Genomic DNA, 23,972 nt, shown 5'->3' on the forward strand with positions numbered 1-23,972 from the left:
AACATATGCAAATTATCCAACACTACTTTTCTATTAGCAGGAAGTTCAGCAAGTACACATGGGGCTTATGTGCCCAGCTCCATGCTAAACACGTGGGAAGATGTAGAGAAGAGTAAGACACGGACCTTGTTCTAGGAAATCTCAGATCAGAAGAAATAAGACCCAATCAGGAAAAAACTGCATGAAAAAATGAGAGTTTCAGTAGAGATGGCTGGAGGTGGCCCAAAGACTAAACAGTGAGGGATGAGAGAGTGTAAAAAGGATGAAAGGCTGATACTCATAGGTATCAAGAGAAAACCCTCAAACTTTGCAACTGCAGGTAAGTGGATTCAGATGCCTGCTGCCTTTCTTAAAAAAAAAAAAAGTGTGATCCTGTGCAAGGTACTGTGCCTGTCTGAACCATAGCATATCCTCTCCTCATGTGTAAAATGAGACTATCTTCGTTTTGGTTTTGTATTGTTTTAACAGAATACCTCAGACTAGGAAATTTATAAAGAAGAGAAATTTATTTCTTACAGTTCTAGAAGCTGGGAAGTCCAAGGTCAAGAGGCTGCATCTGATAGACCTTCTTGCTGCATCATGCTATAGCTGAAGTTAGAAGGAGAGTGAGAGAGAGAGAGAGAGAGAGAGAGAGAGAAGAGAGCAAATGCGAGCACCAAACTCATTCTTTCATCAGGAACCCTCTCCTCCCATGGGAATTAACCCACTCCTGCAACAATGGCATCAACCCATTCATAAAGGCAAAGCTCTCATGACATGCTCACCTTATAAGGGTCCCTTCTCTCAACACTGCTGCATTTTCGTTAAGTTTCCACCACATGAATGCTGGGGGACACGTTTAAGCCACAGCAGAGAGTAATCACATGTTTACTTCACAGGATTGTTAGAAGGTACAGTGGGTTGCATGGCGAACCCCCAAGGATGTGTCCCCGTCCTAATCCCCAGAACCTGTGAACGTGAACTTATTGGGAAACAAGTCTTTGTAGATGGTGTTAAGGATCTCGAGAGGAGATCACCTTAGATACTGCATTCCTTGGTCATCCTTAGATTACTTAGGTTCCACGACGACTGTTCTTATGAGAGACCCACAGAGGAGAGATGGGGAGGAGAGGAAGCCTCGTGGAGGTGGAGGCAGAGGATGGAGGGATGAGCCACAGGCCAGGGGCTGCCTGGAGCCGCAGCAGCTGGGAGAAGCAAGGAAGGCCTTCCCCCAAAGCCTTCAGAGGGAGTGTGACCCTGCTGACCCCAGACATCAGACTTTTTCCCTTGACAGAATAAATTTGTGTTGTTGTAAGCCACTGGGTTATGGGCGATTGTTCCAGCAGCTCTAAAAAAGTTAGTCTGGAGGATTAAATAAAATGTATATAACATCCCGAGTAGAATTCCTGGTACTTTTAAAGTGTTCATCAAATGACAAATCCTTTCTTTTGTAGGGAGGAACACAAAAGGATGAAAAGGAAGGGGGGGTACAGGGGTGAGAGACAGGACATTTTGTATGGGGGGGGGTGGCACAAGCTGAGCATAGGAGGGGTCTTGGAGAGACACCAATGGGGATGGAGCAGGCACTTTGGGGTGCACCCGTGTGGTCAGGGTGGGCATGGACATGGGGACCCAGGGGGAGGTAAGTGTGCTGACTCAGGCAGGAGCTGGAGATGAAGGAGGTCCCTGCAGCCATGGAGGGAGGCAGAGTGGAGGGCTCTGGCCTGGCCCTGGGCCTTCCTCAGTCTGCTTCTGCCTGGTTCCTACTTTCTGGGTGCTCATGATAGTGCTGAAGCAGCAGCCTGGGGACCCAGAAGCTGCTGGACTCAGAGGTCCTGCTGAAAAGGCCTGGAAGTTGCTGGAATGCTGGTCTTACACGTTGTGTGGGCTTGGCAAAGAGGAAGCAGCCAGGAGGATGGAGTGAAGATTTGAGGTTCTTAACCTTGTTTACTGAGCACCCTGCAATCCTCTTGACTGAAGAAAGTTGGTTTTAATTTGATGTAAGGAAAATAAAGTAATTCAAATATCTTGCAAATGGAAGTTTGTGGACTATGATTCATATTCTCCACAATAGATAAAATGTTTAAAACTTTTGTAATAGTTTTGGAATGTGGTCCAAATTAGGATTTTCCTGAGAAGGGAATTAGGGAGCTATAGGGTGACCATGGTCCCAGATTGCTGAGAACTGTCACGAAACTTCCTGGGCAAACTAGGAAAGTTGGACATCTAAGGGAGTGTGTGTGTCTCTGAATGTCTCTCCGTGTGCTTTGTCCTATCTTTCACCTGCTACCCAGCCCCGAAAAAATAACATTAAAAAAGTTCCCATGCTTGACATGGTGGCCCATTCCTAAAATCACAGGATTCTGGAGGCTGAGGTGGGAGAGTCACAAGTTTGAGGCCAACCTGGGCAACTTAGTGAGCCCTGTCTCAAAACAAACAAAGAAACAAACAAATAAATCACGTAAACATACAAACAAAAATGGCTGGGGATGTAGCTCAGTGATAAAGCACCTCTGGGTTCAATCCTCAGAACCAAAAATAAAATAAAACAAACAAAAGAAAACAAGTCCTCAAACTCCCAGACAGCAAAACAAAGACACCTCCCCTAAACAAAAGCAGAAACAAAAACCATTGTAAATAAATACTAAAGGGAAGTGAAAAACTGAGAGAAATAACCACATGTTAATATAAGAGAAAAGAAAACCTAATCTTTCAAGAGCTTTGACAAGTCAACAGGAAGAGACAAGCATCTAAGCAGAAAATGAGCTAAAGACACGAAGCAGAAATTAACAAAAGAATATAAATGGACACTATTCCCCTAATCCCCAAGAAATCAATATTAAAACAATAATCTTATATCAGGTTTTCTTCATTATGTGACCAAATAAGAAAAAACAATGAAAGGATAAATTGGTATAATTCTTGGAAGGATATAAAAGTCTTAACAATTTTTGGTCCATTGACCCAGCTATTTCTTTTGCTTCTAGGAATTTGAAGGAGATAGGTTGTGTGGGTAAATATTTATGCATGGGATGCTGTTCACTTTGCAAGGCAAAGTCAACTCCGCTGGGTTACTTGGCTTCAGGGCTTTAGTTTCTAATAAAAATTGCAGCCTTATAGAAACTTAAGGGAGGATAATATAAAAATACCCGGGTTCCAGCCAGCCTGGTCCCATCTTAACATTTTGCCACATTTGCTTTTTTTTTTTTTTTTTAGGTGGGGAGTTGCTATGTTTCCCAGGCTAACATTGAATTCTTGATCACCCTGTCTCAACTTCCCGAGTAGCTGGAACTACTATCCCTGTATCTGGCTATTACTTCATATTTTTGAAATGATTAAACAGATAAAACATACAGAGAGGTACAGACCCTATGTGCCACTCTCTGGATTACATTCTTTTCTTCTCCAGAGATAACCAATAACCTAAATATAGGCATATTTTACTTTTACTGTGATTAAACACATAAACAATAACACATAGTTTTATTTTACATGGTCTTTACATAATGCTATCACATATACTTTGATATTTGCTTTTATTTTTTGATCACCATTACTCTGAGGATTTATCCAAGTTGGTCATGCAGCCTAGATTTTTTTTTTTTTTACTGTCATTTGGTTTTTCATTGTTTAGCTGCATGACAATGTTTGTTCTTCTATTGAAGTATATTTCGGTTGTCGTTGGCACTTCTTTGTGAGTACAGTCAGGGATGCAGTGAATTTCCTGGGCATGTTGGTTTGTGCATCTGGGGGAAAGCCACTGCTGGGTTATGAGGAAGAACATCTTTAAATTTAATAGACAGTTCCACATTTTCTTCCAGAGTGATACATTCATATATTCAAATAATAACTACTTTGCCTTTTCCTTCCTAAGCCATGTTCTTGTATTTCCTCCTCTTTCCTTACTGTGCTTACCTGGGCATCTGATCCAATGTCATCCAGTGATGACACTGAGCATCCTAGTCTTGTTCTGGTTTTTAAAAGCAGGGTGGCTTACATTTTACTCTGTGAGGTTTGCTCTGTTTCTTCAGGTCAAGGATATTCCTTTCTTTTTGTAAGTTACTAAAATGTTTTTGTTTGCTTGTTTTCTATGAATAGGTGTTGCCTTTTACCCAAAGCCTTTTCTTTTTCTTCCCCTGACCCCCAAAGGTTTTTCTGCTTTGATTTATAATTCAATTATAGTTATTTATTGTTTTATGCATTGTTTGTCTTTTCTTCTGACATCTTCTTGCTGTGTTTCATTTTCTTCTTTCTGAAGTACTTGCTTTAGTAGTTCTTTCAGAAAGGACTATAATATTAAACCCATTGTTTTATGGCGGGGGAGAAAGACTCTAAGTTCTCTCTGAATGATGATTAAGCTATGTTGACTAGATGGCACAGCCCTCACTCCCACTACCCTCTGATCTTAATTCTGTGTTTCTTCTAGTCTACAGTGTCTATATCTCTTTGCTACTGGCTACAAGTGTTGAAGGGCTAATGTTCCCAGAAGCTCTCAACAGGACTAGGTGTAGAAATACCCTCACTCTCTTGACCTAAGAATGGGACAATTAGTGTCCATGTCTTTACTTCCCAGATTCTCCCCCCAGGATTCAGCTGCAGTTGCCCCTGGGTGGAGGGCTTAATAAACATCATTTACTTTTACTGGTGGCTTTCCCTTCTCCCTATCACATTTCCACTTCCCTGCTGCTGTTTCCTGCCTTTCCACATAATTATCTGCACTAAAACACTCAGGGTCTGCTGCTAGGGGCATTCAAAATAAGGGACTGTGTGCAGAATTCTGCAACAATGGGTTTTTTCCTCACAGTGTTTCTCATGAAAGTTTTAGCGCAGGTGTTATCATGTGAGAAGCAGTGAGGTAGGCTTCCAGTTTTGGGGGGTTGCAGGGATTGAACTCAGGGGCCCTCGACCATTGAGCCACATCCCCAGCCCTATTTTGTATTTTATTTAGAGACAGGGTCTAACTGAGTTGCTTAGCACTTTGCTTTTGCTGAGGCTGGCTTATGAACTCGAGATCCTCCTGCTGCAGACTCCTGAGCCCTGGGATTACAGGCATGCACCACCAAGCCCGATGTGGGGTTTCATTTCTAAACACTCTTTAAGTCTTAGGCTGCTGGTCTTAAGGCTGGAAATCCCACTGTGAGGGCGTCACTTCCTGCCTTGCCTCTCTCTGCCCATGTTATTAGCTTTTTTAGCAAGAATTAGTTGGCAGACAATGTTGAGAATAAGGCTTTTAGGAATAGGAGTTGGGAAGAGGGATCGACCGTGTTTGTGCATGTGTGTATGAGTGGTTGCATGCACATGTGTATTTGCATATATGTATGTGTGTGATACGTGGGTATGTGTGCAACATTAGAGGAAGAATCAGCGTATCAGAAGTGAGGTAGAAGAGTCTTTGGAGGGCTGGGGGTGCAGCTGAGTGGTGGAGCGCTTGCCTAGCATGTGCAAGTCTCTGGTTTCCATCCCCAGCACCACATTTTTTTTTTTTTTGGCGGGGGAGGAATATTAGAATCAAACCATCACTTCCACACCCATTATTTTACAAAGGCCTGGTCTTGTGACCAGGACCTTCATCTTTAACCTGTCCATTAAACGCTGGCCAGGACCCAGAGGGACTGTTTTTGTTGAGCGCCCCAGCTGGATGGTTCATACCTGGGTGGACAGGAAGTGTTAACGCGTTCCTTCCTCCCGCTCAGCAGCTAAGTTGGCTCAGGTTGAGGTGTTTTTCAAAATTCTCTGGAATCTCGGCCCTGGAAGCCAGGTCCAGAAGCCCTGTTGATCTAGCCTGATTTTCTCCCTGGCTGGATCAGTCTGTCCTGGGGACACCAGTACTCCTGGTTAGGTCTGTCTGCGTGGGCACTTGGGAGTCCTAGGGACCAAGCATGGGGCTGGGGAGTGGGGGGTGTTCGGGGAGGGCAAGGAAGCTCATGAAGGCAGCTTCCAGGAGGTCTCCCTCTGAGCTGTTCAAAGCCTTATCATCCTGGAGGTATTTCTAATACTATTTCCTGTCATTGTTTCCCTTTGGTAATTAAAAGGAGGCCAGGGCCCTGATGTGGCAGCTCACAGCTATTGTGGTGGGGAAGAGGGGGTGGTTGGTGAACGTCACAGCTTGGGCTTTATCTCCCCTGGCTGCAGGGGACTCTGTAGCCCCTGGACTACTTAACAGCAACACAGGCTAGAGCTGCAGCAGATCCATCCAGCCTCAGCAGCTGCTGGGAGAATGGCCTAGGGGTGGTGGCACCACTGAGCAGCAGCTGAGTTTCCTAAGGGATCTTGGAGACACCTGCAGCTCCTATTTGCAGGCAAAGGTATGATCTTTTGGAAGGAGAGCTGATGCAGTTGTGGGAGAAAGATGCAGGGCTGATCCCTGCCCTGGGACCCTGGCTGGGTTTCTCCATCTCTGGACTAGAAAGGTTTTTGTTTGGAAGGCAATTCAAAGACTGGACTATCCTAATGCCTCTTTGTCTTCTTGCCTCTGGGTATCCTGTGGCTGCTTTTCTTCATGCAATTGGGTTTTACTTTGTAGTTTTCACTCAGACAAGCCTGGACCAATCTTTGCCCTCACCTCTGAGGTACAATACACCTGTGCATTGGGAAGGACCAATTTTCAGGGACCCAGGGCTGATAGGGTCCATTTATCAGTTGAATTCAGCAAACATTAATGAGCATGTTCAGGGTGCTGGCACCTTGCCAGGCTCTGGGGATGGAGGTGAGTGTGCCTCTGCTCTGGAGGCTCTCATGGCCCAGGACCAGTGATCAGTAAGCAATTGATTGGCAGTTCCTGCACCTTCTCTGGATTCCTGTGGTAGCAATGGAAGTGTAAGACAGTTCCAGTTTCCCCATTTCTGCCAAGAGTGGAAGGACTTGGGTGTGCCTCTACTCCTGGCTACTGGAGAAAGGTACAGGGACATGAGAGGTCAGGATGCCCTGCAGGAACCAAGATGAGTTGACAGTGCTTCCCGCTTCTGTTTTGGCCCTGAGACTGTTGTCTGGGGAAGGGTGCTCAGAGGTGTGGGTCCAAGGAATTGTTACTCTTGGGCCTGGCACTGGCCCGGGGGAAGTTTTGGGACTAATAACCCATGTTCAAATGAGAAATGGGACCAATGGTGATCAGTTCTTTCCTTGCTTTAAGAAATTATTTTTCCTACTTTATGCATTGTTAGTAGCTTATACCAGCAGCCATCTTATGGGAAGTAAGAACAGTTTATTTCTCTTGCTTCTTTGCAGATGATTCCTGCCAGACTTGTAAGGGTGCTGCTTGCTCTGGTCTTTACATTTTCAGGTAGGTACTAAGTCCTCACTCCTGCCCCAGGGTCATTTGGAGTAATCCCCTTCTAGGAATCAGCAGGTGTGTCTGCAGGTCACCTTTGTGTGAGTCCCATGTTAGACGCATAGTGGGCCTTTCAGAGTCACTGGTTGCCTCCTATGAAGGTTCTGCAGAACCCCCTGCCTCTGACTTGTATTCTTCAGAGACCAGATGCCTGCAAATGCCTTCCTCTTGTAGAAAGGATAAGCATGCACAGAACCATCCTATATGATGGAAGCACAGGATGGGGAAGAAGGAATTAAATCCTTAGATAGAGGGTTAGTTTCAGAAGGAATTATAGAGTGAACGTTTTATGGTATAGATGAAGAGACCAAGGGTCAGAGAGGAGAAATTATTGCTTTAAAGTCATGCAGAGCCAAAACCAGAGATCATTTTTCTTGGGTTCCTGGTGTGCTCTCTTCCTATTATACTATTTTTCTTCCCTTGCTGAAATTTTGAGATTGTGAATGGCAGGGAAGGACTTTTGACCTGCAGTGTCTCCATTTAGACAGCTCAGGTTAGTAGCATCCAGTCTGCTCCCCACAGGTTAGTTTGGAATGAAATGTACATTTATCATGCTCTCTGCATGTTTCTGCCAGGTAGGTGGTGTGTTAGTGAGGGGGTCAGCTCTTCAGAGAACTTTTACCATTTCACAACTCTGACAGGCACACAATCTGATCTGTCTAAAGTTTAATCTGCTCAAAATATAATAGTAGATATGTAGAAAGATGTTCATTGCAATCTCTTTATGAGTAAAATATTTGAGAAAATGCTAAGAACCAAATAATAAGAGGTTACCCTATATACATTTAGATGTAGAATGTGAAGTAGCCACTAAAAATCACATTTTAGAAGTATATACAATGGCACAACAAATTCTTTACAATATATTGAGAAATAAACATGGTTTGTAAATGGTTTTGCACAGGATGATCACAAATTTGTAATAAATCACAACTGTATATATGCTATAAAGTAGAACAAAAAGGCAAACGCTTACTCTAGTTATTGCTGAATGTAAGATCACAGATAATTTTTAACTTCTTTGTGTTTTCTTCTGTATTCTCCAAATATTCTATAATGGGTATTATTACATTTGAAATCAGTAAGTAATTAAGTCATTAAAATGAGTAGAGTTAAGTCATTAAAATGAGTAGATTTCCTGAAAAAATGTTCCTCCATTACTGCCACGAGTTCTGGGCCATATTCCAGGACTGAAAGCAATAGCTTTATTCTTATTTGGGATGGAAAATACTTCCCCACAGCCCAGTTTCCCTCAGATGTAGCCTCAAGAGATTGGAGAGATTTGGGATGATGGTTCCAATTTTGCTCACCCTGTCCTTTCCATCTAGACACCCTCTGCAGAGAAAGGGCTAGTGGCCGGCCATCCATGGCTCGGTGCAGCCTCTTTGGAAGTGACTTCATCAACACCTTTGATGAGAACATGTATAGCTTTGCAGGAGTGTGCAGTTACCTCCTGGCCGGGGACTGCCAGGAACACTCTTTCTCGATTCTTGGTAAGTACCGGGCACTGAGGGCAGGAATTCAGAGAAGGGGCCAGCTGTGCTCAGCCCTGGCATGCAGGGAGGGTTCCAATTCTCAGACATGCCTGAACTCAAACATCACTGCTGAGAGTATGGTGGGGAGTGCCCTTTCTATGACACCTGGCTTCCCTTGGCTTCTCCAGTCTCTCTCCTAGGGAGCCTGGTGGAATAGAGAGAAGCTTTGGGCTTCTTTAGTGGTTGCAGCCAACAGGTCCAGGCAGTGCCTCAGGAGCTACAAAGCATCAAGAAAAATGAAGATCTAGAAGGAACTTTGGAATACATAAAATTCCTTGAAACAGGAAATAATAATTTTCTCGGTGGCTTGTGGAATTCAGAATTTCTAGCTTATGTTGCACATCTCTTGTTCCTAGAAATGCCCCGGTTCTGCCCCCATGTTCTCTCTGGGTCCCACAACAGCTCTAGAATGTCAATAATGTCACCCCTGTTTTACAAATGAAGAACCAAGGCCCAAGGATGCTGTATAATTCTCCCCAAAGCCTGACAGAAAATAAAAGGAGGAGCTGGATTTAATCTTGGGCTTCTCCTTGAAGGGTGTTTCCTCTCTACTAAAGAGAGAGGGAAGTTTCCAAGGCTGGGAGTGGGGCTGGGGGCATTGATGAAGAATTATGATTTGGTGACTTCCATACTAAGACTCAATCAGCTGTGAGGTGTGAGGAAGGGATGCTACAAATCCAAGCAAAAGAGGGTCCTCTCTGGGGAGCTGAGGTGGCAGCTGACACAGATCCAGGCCGTTAAAGAAAAATTCATGAAACTTCTTAAAGCCAGTAAGAAAGCCCTTACATTCAAGGGGTACTACTGCAAATCCACCTCCAAATACAAGGAAAAGTGGAATTTAGATCCAAGGAAGGTTGGGTGGGGGGTCAGTGACAGAGGAAATATCAGGGTAAGGGTTTTTTTTGCTAAACCAACTTGACAGGAATCTTACTGAAGGCAGGCCAGGGTGATCAGATACTGAGGTTAGGGGATAAGGAATTTGATCATATATAGAAGGTAAGAGATTTTGGCTAAACTGACCCAGTGGCAGTCAGGACTAAGTGAGTCAAGGACAGACCCTAAGGTCAGGACTAGTCTAGAAGATGGTTCAGTGGGACCTGACTCAAGTTTGGTCAAGGAAGAGATTCTTTTTGCTACACTTAGGCCCTTCCATGATGTATAAGTTGAAGGGCTCTTGGGGTTATTACTCCATCAGCCATGGAGTGGATCCATGCAGTGTCCTCTGTGCCCAGCATGCAGTAGGCTGTGTTTGGGAGCTCAGTGAGCTGACCATGGTCATGTCTGTAAGTGTCCCCTGCTTCTTAGCTGCTCCCTCGGGCTGTCTCTGCCACCTGCCCTGCATCTGCTAGATACCCTATCACAACATGGCTTCAGCGTCCTGCCATTCTTCCCATTTCTTTGTGAGTCCCTCAAAGACAAAAGCTATGCCTTGCTCATCTTTGTTTCCTGGCACTTAGCTCCGTGGGGTTTCTGTCAATATTTACTGGTGTTGGGGACCTAAGAAGCAAGGTGCTCTGTTGTATCAAAGAAAGATGTTTACAAGAGTGGGTGGCGTTTGAGGATCCTTGGGTAATGGGGCTTTGGTTGGGTGAAGAGCACAGGGGAGGGTGCTTCACACAGTGGAGACAGCATGAGCCAAAGAGGAGAGGCTGGAAGAATGTGTGCTCATTAGGCGGAACCCGTGGTGGAGTGGTTTCCACTGCAGCCGGCATCGTGACCACCTAGATGGCTCTACTACAAGGTTGCTGGGCTCCACCTCCAGAGTTCTGACTCAGTACATTTGGAATGGGGCATGAAATTTTTATTTGCTAACAATTTCTTAATTGCTGCTGCTGGACTAGGGACCAAACTTTGAGAAGTACAGGAGTGGAGTAAGTCTGGGACACCGTGAGGCTGCAGGGCAGGGTCCTGAAGTCTGATGGAGGGTGAGTTGGCTTCATTCAGCGGCTGGGAGGAGTTAGGTAGAGTCTCTGCAGTGGGGGAGGATCAAAGGGACTGGTGCCTTCCAGGAAGGGAAGTGGGAGGCAGGGTAACCAAGCAGGAGGTAAAAAGGACCAGAGACATCCCCTGGGACATGACATCACATGGAACACTGGGTTTTGGAACCCAAGTTTGTTTCAGAGGCAGCACCTGGGGACTGGCTCGGAAAAGCAGCTGAAAAGAAAAAGGGCCCCCTCCTCCACCAGGAAGCGGAAGGTGCTCGGATGCACCAGCCTCCTGTGGCTCCAGTGTTTATTTTGAGTGGATTTCTGCACTTTGATGATCATTATGGAGATGGCACAGACCCTTTACTGAGATGACTCTGGGGGTGTGTGTTGGGAATGGAGGGTTAGGAAGGTTTTGAAAGAAGAGATAATGACACGTCTCCACCCTGAGTGAAGTTTGCAGGGAGGGTGACACCTGGTACCCTAGAGGGGCTTGCTGTCTTGACTCCATGATCAGCTTTAGCTCAGTCCTGCTGTGGTCTCCCTAGCCCAGAGGCGGGTTAGTAAACAGTATATAATGAAAGCTTAGGACCAGGCATAGAGTCCACATTCTGGGCTCAGGGAGCCCAGCCAGCATGTTGGAAAAGTCCTTTTCCCTTGTGTAAGCCCACCTCAAGAGCCCTCTCCTCTTAAGGAGCCCTCAGAGGCAGGAAAACTCAGGTACCTCCTCCTGTTAGCCCCCTTGACCACACTGGCCCTGTCCAACACTCGGCATGTCAACTTATGCCTACTGACTGGTTTATAACCCCCATCCCTTGGAGGCTCTGCCTCCAGCAGGAAATGGAAGCATGGAAAGAGCTATAGTTGGAGCCGACTCCATTCCCTCTCTGCCCTGAGTGCCCTTGGGGAAGTGGCAGAGTGTCTCTCAGCCTTCATTTCCTCTTCTCTAAAATGCAGAGCCTGTGAGGCTCAAGTGAGATTAAAGTATTTGCAAGTGTGAAGTGTTATCTGAACCTGAGTTATTGAAAGCAGCCAGATGCACAGAAGCTTGTTGTGTACATGTGCGGAGACACAAGGCCGCCAGGCTCTCAGGGCGTTTCTCTGGATGGCAGGTTGACAGCTATGGGAATCTTCCACAACACGGTCCATGCAGGTTTGTACCAGAGGCCTGGCCTCCAGCCACCCATGTCTGGGTGTCAGGGGCTGGGGCAATTTGAAGGGATGGAGAGGGCCACCTATTTCCGAAAAGCTCATTGCAAGACACCCTCCCACCCCCCATCCAGGGGCATTGTTTTCTTATAGCAATTTGCTCTTATTGAATGTCAATTTTCTGGGAGGTTGTTGGCCTAAACCAGGCTATTTAATGTATGTTGGTTTCATTTATGCTCAAAATTGTGCTGATAACCTGAGAATAATTCGGTGGCTACTTTTTCTGATGTTGGAGTGAATGTAGGAGGAGGGGGTGTAAGAAGGGGACTAATCTGTGGAGCCTGGGCTGGTGCTGGAGCTTGGAGCAGGCAGCATCCTGGGGTCAGGGGAAGGAACCCAGACCTTGGACTGTACAGTTTCAGTTCACAGGCCCATGATCATCTTCTGCTCCATTGTTCCCCAACGACATCCTGTTTCCTCAACTCTAAATTGAAAATAATTCCCATTCCTCTCTGGGTGCCTGTGGATCTTGTTCACATCCTGGGTAGAGTGTTTATGTCTCTTCATGAAGGCCCACCTGGTGCGAAGGGGAGGGCCTTTCCTTGATTCCTCTTCCTGGTCAAGCAGCTCTGGGCTTCCAGGCCAGAGCTCACATTTTCTAGTCAATGGGCCCAGGATCCAGAGAGTTCACAGAGTCCTGGTTCCTCCTGCCTTATAGAGACTCTTCTTCCTAAGCCAAGGCTGCAGGGTTTGATTGCCTCCCAAATCAACCCAGGGAGAGCCAAAAACAACTACTCGCTGGCTGAATCATTTCTGTAGGGGGAACCTCAGTTTCCGAGTTAGCAGAATGGCATGGTCTCAGTAGATCATTGTTCTCCAAGTGTGGACAGAGGATGACCTGCATCAGAATCATGGGCATGGGGTGGGGAATGTTTGTTAGAGATGCAGATTAATGAGTTCTATACTACAACCCAGGATACCCCCAGGTATGACCCTAGTTCTAGCTTCTGGCCTGCTTTAGAAAGTACAGGGTGCCTCTTGCTCCCACATGTTGGGGGCCAACTAGCTCCCTCAGCACCCTCATCACTGAGTTCAAGGGGCCAGGAGCCTGGGGAGACCTGGCTGGTTGTTTTTCCTCCTGGATGGACACACAGACTCTTCCTTACCTAGCAGTGATAGGAAGACCAAACAGGGAGGTCTGTGGAATGTGGGAGTTGCTGCCCATTTCTAATGGTTCATTTTCCTAATGGCTACAGATAATTTGCAGTAAGGCAAAGAAGTAAATAAAACAGAGGTTGATATGGAGTTCTCCCGTGCATTAGTGACTTACTGAATCCACAGCCGTCAGATGTCCCATTAGGTAGCTTTGTTGCAATAGGAGACTGGATTTGGAGTCAGAAAATCTGGGTGTGGGTTCTGCTTCAGGTGTAAAATCACTCAGTTGGGGTGATTTTTTTTTCCTCGGAGGACATTTGGCAGTGTCTGGAGACATTTTGGGTGATTATAACTAGGTGACATGCTGTTGGCATCCAATGGTAGGGGTCAGGATGCACAGATGGCCCCCACAACAAAGAAGTATCCAGCCCTAAACGTCAATAGTGAGAGGTTGGAATCCTGTCTGAATCTCAGTTTCTCCTTCTGTAAGATGGGGTCAGCTTAGGTCAGTGTTTTTCAAACTGAGTCACAAGCCATGGTCCTAACCAGCACTGCAAAAACTAAACAAAATAATAGAAAACATCATAACATTTCAGAGTTCATGGCACGTGCTAAGGGCAGATGTGTGAAAGTTCTGCAGACTTTGGTCTGTGTGTGTGCGTGTGCGTGTGTGTGTGTATGCATGTGTGTGCATGTATGCATGTGTATACCTTGTATGTAAGCCTAGGGACCTAGAAGACTCCTGGGAGGCATTGCAAACCGGAGTTTGTTACCAGGCTGTCCTGTTTATTTGCTTGTTTATTAACAAATAAAAGTATTTAAAATAAATAATTTTACCATTGTATTATGGAAATTTTTAAACATACAGAAAAGTTGAAGGAATACAACATTGTTATACCCACCATTCAGATTCCATCGTTACTGATTTCCTCTATTCACCTACCATTTACCACTTCAGTTCTGGTGGTTTTCATTGGTTAATTTCCTGCTGTCAGAAAGTTTGTTTGACTTCTGAAGATCTGCTTGCTGTAAAAACTGTTCTAAGAGAAAATGCAGAGTGGGCCAGACTCCCCAGTTTAGACAGGTATGAAAGGACTAAATTGCAACAAATTTAGTTTAAAGATCTTAATTGGCTCTATTTATAATTCTAGAATCAGGTAACACTTCATTTCATAGACTACAATGAGTGTTCCTAAGAACTGTGCAGAAGAAATTGATTTTATAGACAGAAGGGTTAGGGAAAGCAGAAATAGAGAATAAAAGTGGATTGGTTCTTTCAAAGTTACTTAGCTTGTGGAGATTAAAGCAGCTACAACTGGCCCATTCGGGGATTTGGCTTCTCCCCGCCGGCTTCCCCCCACATTCTGCTTTCCCAGAATGCCAGAGAAACACCTTAGTTTTGGTTTGGTGGACATAGAACTTTAGCATGAGTGACTCCATTTTGGTTTGGTCTCAGTCCAAACCAATAGTCTCCTTTATGTTTTGTTCAATACAGGACAAAATTCCTGTAACCTATATGACACCTCGGTTTTCTCCTGGCAAGCAATGGTGTGGAGTTCTGCAGACTGTGGTCTGTGAACCTTCTCTGCCTGGGAGTGAGGAGACCTTCCCTAACTGGACTTACCAGTGGTCCCGGTCATGGCAACAACACCTCAAATCAACACCTTCCCGTTTTCTGAGCTTGGTTCCACAGGCCTCTTCTTTTGCTGAGGAACTGGAGCCCACACTCCCAGCTCCTCCTAGAAGAAGATCGATTTCTTCATCATTTCCAAGGCTAGTCTGGAAATTATGGGTCCTGTGTTCCATACCTTCAGGACCTCTAAGACACTGTGCCCCCATGTTGGACCTCTGTCTTCACTGATTGCCCTCCATCTCCCCTCTTCCCTCCACCAGTTCTAAGTCTCCAAGGCTTGAGACTCAGACTCTAAACTGACCCTCTGGGCTCCTTCATCCCTATGGCCAATCCATTGTCTTTGGATAACAAGGGCCCAGGCCAAGAAGCAGTTCTCAGAGACCAGCTGTGGAAGTTTAAGCCTTGATAACGCTATGGAAAATGTCTCACCAGTTTTCTGTCTTTCATGCCAACTGCCCTTACCCTTGTCCCTGTGTTTGTCCCTCACAATAAGACCATTGACAGACACTATTTTATGATGTGTTTGACCATTCAAACATCTCTAATGGCAATACCCATCGTTTATTGAATCCTTACTAAGATTCTCTGCACTGTGGGTGCAATTTATCTACACTGTCTCTGAATTTCTAGAGAATCAAATGTGGTAAATTGAGGTGGGGCTCATGAATCTCCATTTTAAACAAACAGCTCAGAGATTCTGATTTGGGCTCGCCTAAGATTGATACTTAATTAATTAATTAAATTCTGGGGATGGAACACAGGGCTTTGTGCATGCTAGGTAAGTGCTCTGCCACTGAGATATACCCCCAGCCCCCAAGATAACATTTTAAATGACATTATTTTAGAATACCTATTACCAATAACCTGGACTGTTGCTTCTGTTTGCTACTTGACAGTGTGATCAATTGCTGCATGCTTTTCTAATCTTTATATCTAGATTGTGAAAAGGTCTCTAGTAGTCATCATTGAGGTCACTGTGAAGTGATCACGCTTTTATATTTTTCTTTTGTGAAGTGTAAGAGTCCATTGAGATCTATGTATCCAGAAGGCACTCCATAAGAATTTTTAGATGAATGGAAAGATGAGTGAATAAATGAGATTTAAAAGGAGATTTCTGTTGCCCATTTTAAAGGTCTTTTTTTGGGGGAATTTTCCACTGAGATAAGATTATAGAGGTAATATTATTAATACATTTATTATTTTTTGTGGGGGGTTATAATCACTACTACTCCTCTTTTCTCTTTTAGGGGACTTCCAAAATGGCAAGAGAGTGAGACTCTCTGTGTATCTTGGGGAATTTTTTGACATCCATTTGTTTGTCAATGGTACTGTGATGCAGGGGGACCAAAGGTAAGTCACAAGTGCAGAATGTCCAATTTGAAAGGACCCTGGGGATTCCCTGGCACAAGCCCTCGTGTTTCAGATGAAGAAGCTGGGGCCCAGGGAGAGGAAGAAAACGTACTCAGAAGTGAGTAGCAGGGCTGGGTGAGAGCCTCAGCCTCAGCCTCAAAAAGTGAATGAGCTAGAACCTCATTCCCTTTGTGCCATCCTCTGAACCTCGTAGCGTGGGCTTGGAAGGGTAGAGAGATGTCCTGAAAATGCACGAGAAGCCCAATACTGAACATGTCCTCTACTTTCCAGAATCTCCATGCCCTATGCCTCTAAAGGGCTGTATCTGGAGACTGAGGCTGGGTACTACAAGCTGACCAGTGAGGACTATGGTTTTGTGGCCAGGATCGACGGCAGCGGCAACTTTCAAGTCCTGCTGTCAGACAGACACTTCAACAAGACCTGTGGGCTGTGTGGTGACTTTAACATCTTTGCTGAAGATGACTTTAGGACCCAAGAAGGTAAGGTTTTCTTGGATCCATTTCCCTAAAGTGTGGTTATGCTTTTTACCTCCCTACTTACAAACTCTCACTGATACTCCTCCCCTGGCATTCACGCCTCGTCATGACCTCACCTCAATTTATTTTGCCAATCTGCTCTGTTAATATTTCACCTCAGTGCCTAGACACGCTGGTCAACCTACAACTTGGAGCCTCTAAACCCGTCTTTGTTCAACTTTGAATTCCCCATAGAAATGGGGGAATCACATGTGGTAGATGGTTGGAAAATACTGGAAGGTTTGAGTAGACCCTTCTGAACCCACTACGATTAAATAGATGAAATCTATAGAGTGAGCCTCCACACTGTCCAGAAAGGCTAGTTATCTAGACACGGTGGTACATACCTGTAATCCAAGCGACTCTGGAGGCCGAGGCAGGAGGATCACAAGTTTTAGGCCAGCTTCAGCAAGACTCTGTCTTAAAAAAAAGACAGGGGCTATAGTTCAGTGGTAAAGCTCTCCTGGGTTCAATCCCTACAAAAACACCAAAAGCCTAGCTTATGTATGCTTGTGAGCAACAGAAGATAATATAGATGTGAAATCACTACTAATCTTTTTAATAATTTTAATTCCATAAACATTCAGTTAGTGATATTCCCTTGTAAAAACCACCTTTGTATATAAATTAATCTCTTCATTATCATGTATCTACCTTCTGATTAAGGGGAAAACATGCAGAGAAAACAGTTGAGTGAAAAATAATAAGGTCGTTTGTTTTTATCTTCTCTAGCACTGATTTCTCAACCTTTTTATTATCCAATATGTAAACTTTAGGCTATCAGTTTTCCTTTAAATATCACTTTAGCTGCACCACACCAGCTTCATTTTTAATTATTTTAATATATAACACAGTTTCATTTTTGTTTAGTAAAATACATTTTTATTTTAATATATTTTTAATATATAACACAGTTTTAATATATAACACAGTTTCATATTTTATTTTAATATATAATATATTTTAATATATAACACAGTTTCATTTTTGTTTAGTAAAATACATTTTCCTACTTTCCATTTTGAGCTCTTTTTAACCTATAGTGTGTTTTAAATTTCCAAATGTTTAGAATTTTTAAGGTAAATTTTTGGTAACAAAATTGATTTCTAAATTAAATTAGCAACTTGTGGAGGCTTATTTGTAGCTAGTACTTGATCTTTTCTTAAAATTGTTCTATCTATGCTCAAAAATAATGTATTTTCTGATTGGTGAAGGAGTCCATATTTGTTTGTTGAATTAGGTTTGTTAATTGTGATGTTAAAATCTTCTATATGTTTACTACTTTTTGTCTGCTTCATCTACCAGTTACTAAGAGAGATGTATATATATTTTTTACAATGTTGGTAAGTTATGTCAATTTCTTGTAATTCTGTCAAATTTTGCTTTATACGTTTTGAGTGTTTGCTATTAACTTTTAGAAATATTACGTCTTTCTAGTGAATTGCTCCTTTACATAATGAACCCATTATTTATATATTTTAATTAGCCCTTTATAGTTATACATAGGAGTTGGGCTCATTTTGACAACTCATCCATGCATGGAAATTGATTTCAGATCATGATCTCCCCCCTTTCCCTCCTTCCTTCCATCTCCTCCTGTATTCTCCTTCCTGTACTCTACTAGACTTCCTTTCATTTTTAACAATGCCTTTTGCCTTGAAACCTGATATTAATATTGATACTCTACTTTTTTAAGTGGCTAGTGGTTGTTTGATATCTCTTTTTTTTTGTACTTTCAATTGTTTTGTGTGATTTTGTTTTAGATGTGTCTCATAAAAGTTGCAGGAAGCTGGATTTATTATATGTTTTTAAAAATGGCTATTAAGGTATAATTTGCAGGCAGTGAAATTCACCCTTTCAGTATGTACTACTCAAATGCCTCATGTCCTTTTGTAGTCGAACTTACCCACAATTCTTAGCCCCTGGTAATCACTGACCTTTTTTTTTCTCCCGTGTTCCTATAGTTTTGATTTTTTCCAAATTTTTTATAAACACAATAATATGATATTAAGCCTTCTAAGTCTGGCTTCTTCTCATTAACATAATCCATTAGAGATTCATCATGTTGAGCGTATCAATAGCTTGTTCCTATTTATTGCTGAAGAGTAGTACCTAAATTTGGTTATCTATTCACCAAAGAATACTTTGTTTATTTGTTGGGGAATTATGAATGAAGGCACAGATGTCCCTCAAATTTAATTATAGTACAATACACATAACAAACTATCTTAACCATTTAAATTTTTTTTGTAGTTGTAGATGGGCACAATGCCTTTATTTTATTTGTTTATTTTTATGTTTTTTTAAAGCTCATAGTTTTAATAATTATGATAAAGTACACATAAAATTTACCAATCTTAACCAATGTTAAATGAACAGCTCAGTAGTTTTAATATTCACATTGTTGCACAACCAATCTCTAAAACCTTTTCATCTTATGAATTTGAAACTCCACGCTCATTTAACAACTCCCTGTACTCACCTTCCCCCAGTCCATTCTACTGTGTGTTCATATGACTCATACAAGTTTAGATACTCACATGCAGCATTTGGATTTTTGTGGATGGGCTATTTCACTTAGCTTAATGTCCTCAAGGTTCATTCATGTTGAACTATGTGTCAGAATTTCCTTCCTTTTATGGCTGTATAATATTCCATCATATTTATTCATTAATCTATTGATGGACATTTGAGTTGCTTCCACCTTTTGGCTATTGTGTCTAATGCTGCTAAAAAAATGGGTGTAAAAATGCGTTTTGAAGACTCATCTTTCAATTCCTTTGGATGTGTACCCACAAATGGAATAACTGGATCATATAGCAATTCTAATATTTTGCAGAAGCACTCACTCCATTGCTTTTCACAACAGCTGCACTATTCTACATTCCCATCAACAGTGCATATCTTTGACAACTCTTATTTTAATGGTAGCCATCCTAATGGTGTGAAGCAATCTCATTTTTTAAAAATGTCTTTATTTGTTTATTTATTTTTTTTAATGTGGTGCTGAGGATAGAACCCCATGCCTTCCGCATACTAGGCAAGCACTCTGCTGCTAAGCTACACAGCCCCAGCCCTTAACCATTTTAATGTATATAGTTCAGTGACAATAAGTACATTCATATTGTTGTGCAACCATCTCTACTATCCATCTCCAGAACTTTTCATTTTGCGAAACTGAAATCTATCCATCAAACCGTAGGTCCCATTCTTCCCTCCCAGCCCTGGAAATTACCACTTTACTTTGGTCCCTATGACTTTGACTACACTAAGTACCTTATTAAGTGTAATCATGCAGTATTTGTCTTTTTGTAACTAATTTATTTCACTTTTCACAATGTCCTTAAGGTTCAGTTATGTTGTAGCATGTGTCAGAATTTTATTTCTTTTTATGGCTGTCTAACATTCCATTGTAGGTTTATACCACGCTTTGCTTATCCTTTCACTCATCAGTGGAGATGGAGTGCTTCCACATTTTAGCTATGGTGAATAATGCTGCTATGAACATGGGTATACATGTATCCCTGCAGACCCAGCTTTCAATTTTTGTGGGGTTCTACCCAGAAGTATGATTTTATTGTATATAAATCATATCCATATGGTAATTCTGTTTTTAATTTTCCCCCCAGTACTGGGGATTGAATCCAGGGATGCTCTACCTTTGAGCCATATCTCTGGCCCTTTGTATTTTTTAAATTTGAGACAGGGTCTCACTAAATTGCCCTGGCTGGCCTTGAACTTGTGATCCACCTGCCTCAGTCTTCCAAGTCTCTGGAATTCCAGGTGTGCACCACTACATTTAACTAGTCTTTAAAATTTTAGGAAGCCATCATACTGTTTTCCTAATGGCTGTGCCATTTTACACTCCCACCAAGAGTGCAGAGTGTTCTGATTTCTCTGCATCCTTTCTAATGTTTATTTTTTGTTCCTATCCTTATCGATGGGAAGTGGCATTCATGAGTAGGGTTTGTCTATAGACATATGCTTTAATTTCTCTGGGTAAATATCTAGTACTGGGATTGTGTTTTTCCATCTCTCTTAATCCTTCTGTATTGCTTTTTGGGTGGTTTACTTAGGTCATACGCTGTACTCATGGTGGTTGGTGAGAACCAATTGTGTGCATCTCTTCCCAACTCCACATTCAGTAACATCATGTTGGTAACACCATGGAAATTAGCAAGTGCTATAAACTGGGGTTTTGCTTTCCCTGGAGAGTTGGTTTGTCACCACTTTACTAAGTAGTAAGTAGATCTAAGTAGATCTGTCTTCTAGTTCACTAATTCTCTCTTCACTCTGCCTAATTTACAGATGATGTTTATTCTGTCAATTGAAGTTTCACTTTATTTTATTGACTATGCTTTTAATCTTATAAGGTAAATCTGACTATTTTTCTTTTCAATTATTTTTTCTTGTCATGTTCTTTTATTAAGTTTCAATTTTTTTATAACCATAATCTAAAATATATTTGTTTTAAAAGTTCTATATAAAAATTTCATTATCTGAACTTTTTGGAGCTCAGTCATGCAAATTTTGGATCTGCTGACTCTTGTTTATAGTGGATTGTTTCCTGTTGTTACAGATGGCTCAGTCCAGGAAGCCTGCCTGGATCCCTACTGGTTGGATTCAACAGGAGGTCCACATAAGAGATAGACAAAAGATGTAAAAATGAATAATGAACTTTATGCTTTATACTTCAGTTTTATCAAACCAGGGAGAAGCAGCTAGATTGCTTCTCTCTGGCCATCTCACAGAGACAATTACAATTTATAGAAACAAAAGCTAGGTGAAATGCATACTGTAGAGCTCTTTAACTTATGTTAAATGGGCTTGAATGGGTACTCTCTGCGCCTATCTTCTTTGGCACCTGTGAGGGTAAGGGGTAGAAGCCTTTCAGCTTCCTTTCTTATCAGGAGGAATGTGTTGACATTCAGTCTGTTTCAGTATGCTTCATAATTTTGGATTGTGAGCTCATCTTTTGAAGATGTTAATTTGTCTGAGTTACTGAATCTTACAAGAAGTTTAAGTTGGAATCTTACAACTATATGAAAGATTTCCTACCACTGTCAATTTTCAGGGGAGACTTTTCTCCCCTCCCATCCAGAGACCAGATCAAGAAAACAGGCATCCACTCTGCTTCTCAGAGTGGGTTTTTTTTTTTCTTGTCAAGTTTTTTTTTTTTAAATGTTTTTGTAGTTATAGATGGAAAGGGTGCCTTTTTTTTATTTGTTTATTTTTATGTGGTGCTGAGGATCAAACCTAGTGCCTCACACATGCTAGGCAAGCACTCTGCCACTGAGCTACAACCCCAGACTTTCTTGTCAACTTTTGCATATTTTAAGGTCTCAGCTTTACAATGGCATCTTGGGTCCATCTCCCCGCCTCATGCAAGTCCTGGACTCACTTCCACTTCAGTGGAGCTGTTGAAACCCCAGCCTCTTGGTTGGAAAGGTTGCCGCTTTTACTCTAGTACTCTGCAGTCATAACACTTGCCAGTTCTATTTTTTAATTTTTCTCTCTTCTCCTTTCTTCTCTCCTCCTCCTTTCCATCTCTTTAATTCCTTCTATTTTTTTGTAAGCTTCTCCATCAATTCAGTATGATATTTGTCCATTCTACTAGCATAGTTTTCAGATTTTTTCTCATCTGCTATATTGCTGGAAATGGAAGTTCCAATCATAGAATATCTTTTTTTTTCTTATTCTAGGCTTTTAAGGTTGAAAAAATTAACAGTGGGTCCTAGGCTATGAGAAAGAAGGTAGTATTTTTTGGCAAAAAAAAAAATCAAGGCTATGGTAATGTTTTGGGAATCATCCTTAGAGGATGATTTAGTTTAATTCTTTTTGGTCAGTAAAACTCAACAATATTTGTCCCCCAAACAGTTAACCTTGCTCCCTGATTTCTGGGAGTCTGCCAAGCTTGGCTTTAACTCTGTCTTTCAGAGAGTTTTCTCTAAACAAAAGTATTTGTAATTCCATATGTTGGACAGCCTTATGCTGTCCAGATTTAGTTCATGAAATGAAACTTCATAGGTGGTCAGGGCTAATAGGGATCTTAGATCACCCACCTCAACTCCTCATTTACATATGGGAACTAGGCTCCACGGGATGATGGGATCAGCCCAGATCACAGAGTGGTGGAAGGAGCTTCATCATCCAAGTAAGCTCCTTATCTACCTCTTTCTTTAAGATGGTTTATTAGAAAGTATCCAAACCTGTGTGGTATGGAGTATCTGAGTACCAAACAATACATAAGATATGGGAGAAGTCAAATGGAAAAGAACTGAAATTTGTGGAGTGCCACCATGTGCCAGGCAGTCCCTAGGCACTCAGTGAGTCTGATGTCCATGCCCTGGGGAGCCATACTGAGCACTGTACAAAAGGTACTCTCCACCCCAAATACCTATGGTCTAATCTAGCAGAAGTTAGGTCAAGATAAAACAGACCTAGAGCTTTCACTCAGAAGTCCTGGGACAGGCATAACTGAAGCATAATTTTTTTCTGAAACTTTGCTTTGCAGGGACCTTGACCTCTGACCCCTACCTTTTTGCCAACTCCTGGGCTCTGAGCAGTGGGGAACAGCGATGCGAACGAGCATCTCCTCCCAGCAGTCCCTGCAACAGCTCCTCTGGGGAAATGCAGAAGGTGGGTACAGCTTGGCCTGGATGTGGCCTGGATGATGTAAGACTCCTGGAATTAAGAGGCAGCAGGACTTGGGTTCATGCCCTCCCTCTGGGGGGAAAAGGACTTACCTATAAGTGCTGCTGGTTTGGCTGTTCAGTGTGGGACTCCTACACTGAAAACTAACTATGGCTAGAGTTTAGTCAAATCTAATTCTAGTACTTTCCTGGCCGGGAACTCTACAAATGGTTCTGGGCTAATGATTAGGTTATAATGAGTATCTCAGTATACTTAAAATATGCTGCTATCACAAAATGTCTGAAACTAGGTAACTGAAATTTATTTATTATAGTTCTGGATGACAGAGACTCCCAGATCAAGGTGCTGGTATTCAGTGTCTGGTGAGGGCAGTCCTGCTCTGCCTCTCTGTAAAAGAAGAGCAAAAAGGTGCTGCTCAAGTTATTCCACTGGTGGGTCCTTGTGTTTCTCTTCAGGAGTTGGGCTCCACAGGTTCTTAAGTTTGCTTACGTTCTAAAACTCTTTACTGTGTTTCTGTGGATTGGGAAGACAGTATATAATCAAGAAATATTCAATGAGTTGGATGAATACAAATTAGGGGGGTGTTATTGAAGGATTGTAATGACCTCCCCAGTAATAATACAGAATCCTTCACTTGTAGAAATCTGATTCACCCACATGTACACATAAGTAGAGAAGGTCAACCCTCTCCTATTCCAGAAACAAAGTAATTCTGCCGCCCCCCCCCCC

The 23,972-nt window shown here is 42.6% G+C and overlaps 1 protein-coding gene across 3 annotated transcripts in view; it reads left to right on the forward strand.

Annotated features, from left to right (window-relative positions):
- Positions 1-6,030: 6,030 nt before the first annotated feature.
- Vwf (von Willebrand factor) overlaps positions 6,031-23,972 on the forward strand; it is a 156,091-nt gene continuing 138,149 nt past the window's right edge. For 2 of the 3 annotated variants that reach the window (XM_015500732.2, XM_048787659.1), the window contains exons 1-6: positions 6,031-6,284; positions 7,204-7,258; positions 8,635-8,799; positions 15,951-16,053; positions 16,345-16,553; positions 23,104-23,228. In XM_015500732.2, coding sequence (XP_015356218.1) covers positions 7,204-7,258; positions 8,635-8,799; positions 15,951-16,053; positions 16,345-16,553; positions 23,104-23,228 — 657 coding nt within the window. In that variant the 5' untranslated portion in view covers positions 6,031-6,284. Of the gene's footprint in view, positions 6,285-7,203; positions 7,259-8,634; positions 8,800-11,695; positions 11,920-15,950; positions 16,054-16,344; positions 16,554-23,103; positions 23,229-23,972 lie in introns of those variants that run through there. The other variant, XM_048787660.1, reaches the window with a different exon arrangement.

This window comes from Marmota marmota, unplaced genomic scaffold (assembly GCF_001458135.2).
Source record: "Marmota marmota marmota unplaced genomic scaffold, marMar, whole genome shotgun sequence".
NCBI classification, from domain to species: domain Eukaryota; kingdom Metazoa; phylum Chordata; class Mammalia; order Rodentia; family Sciuridae; genus Marmota; species Marmota marmota.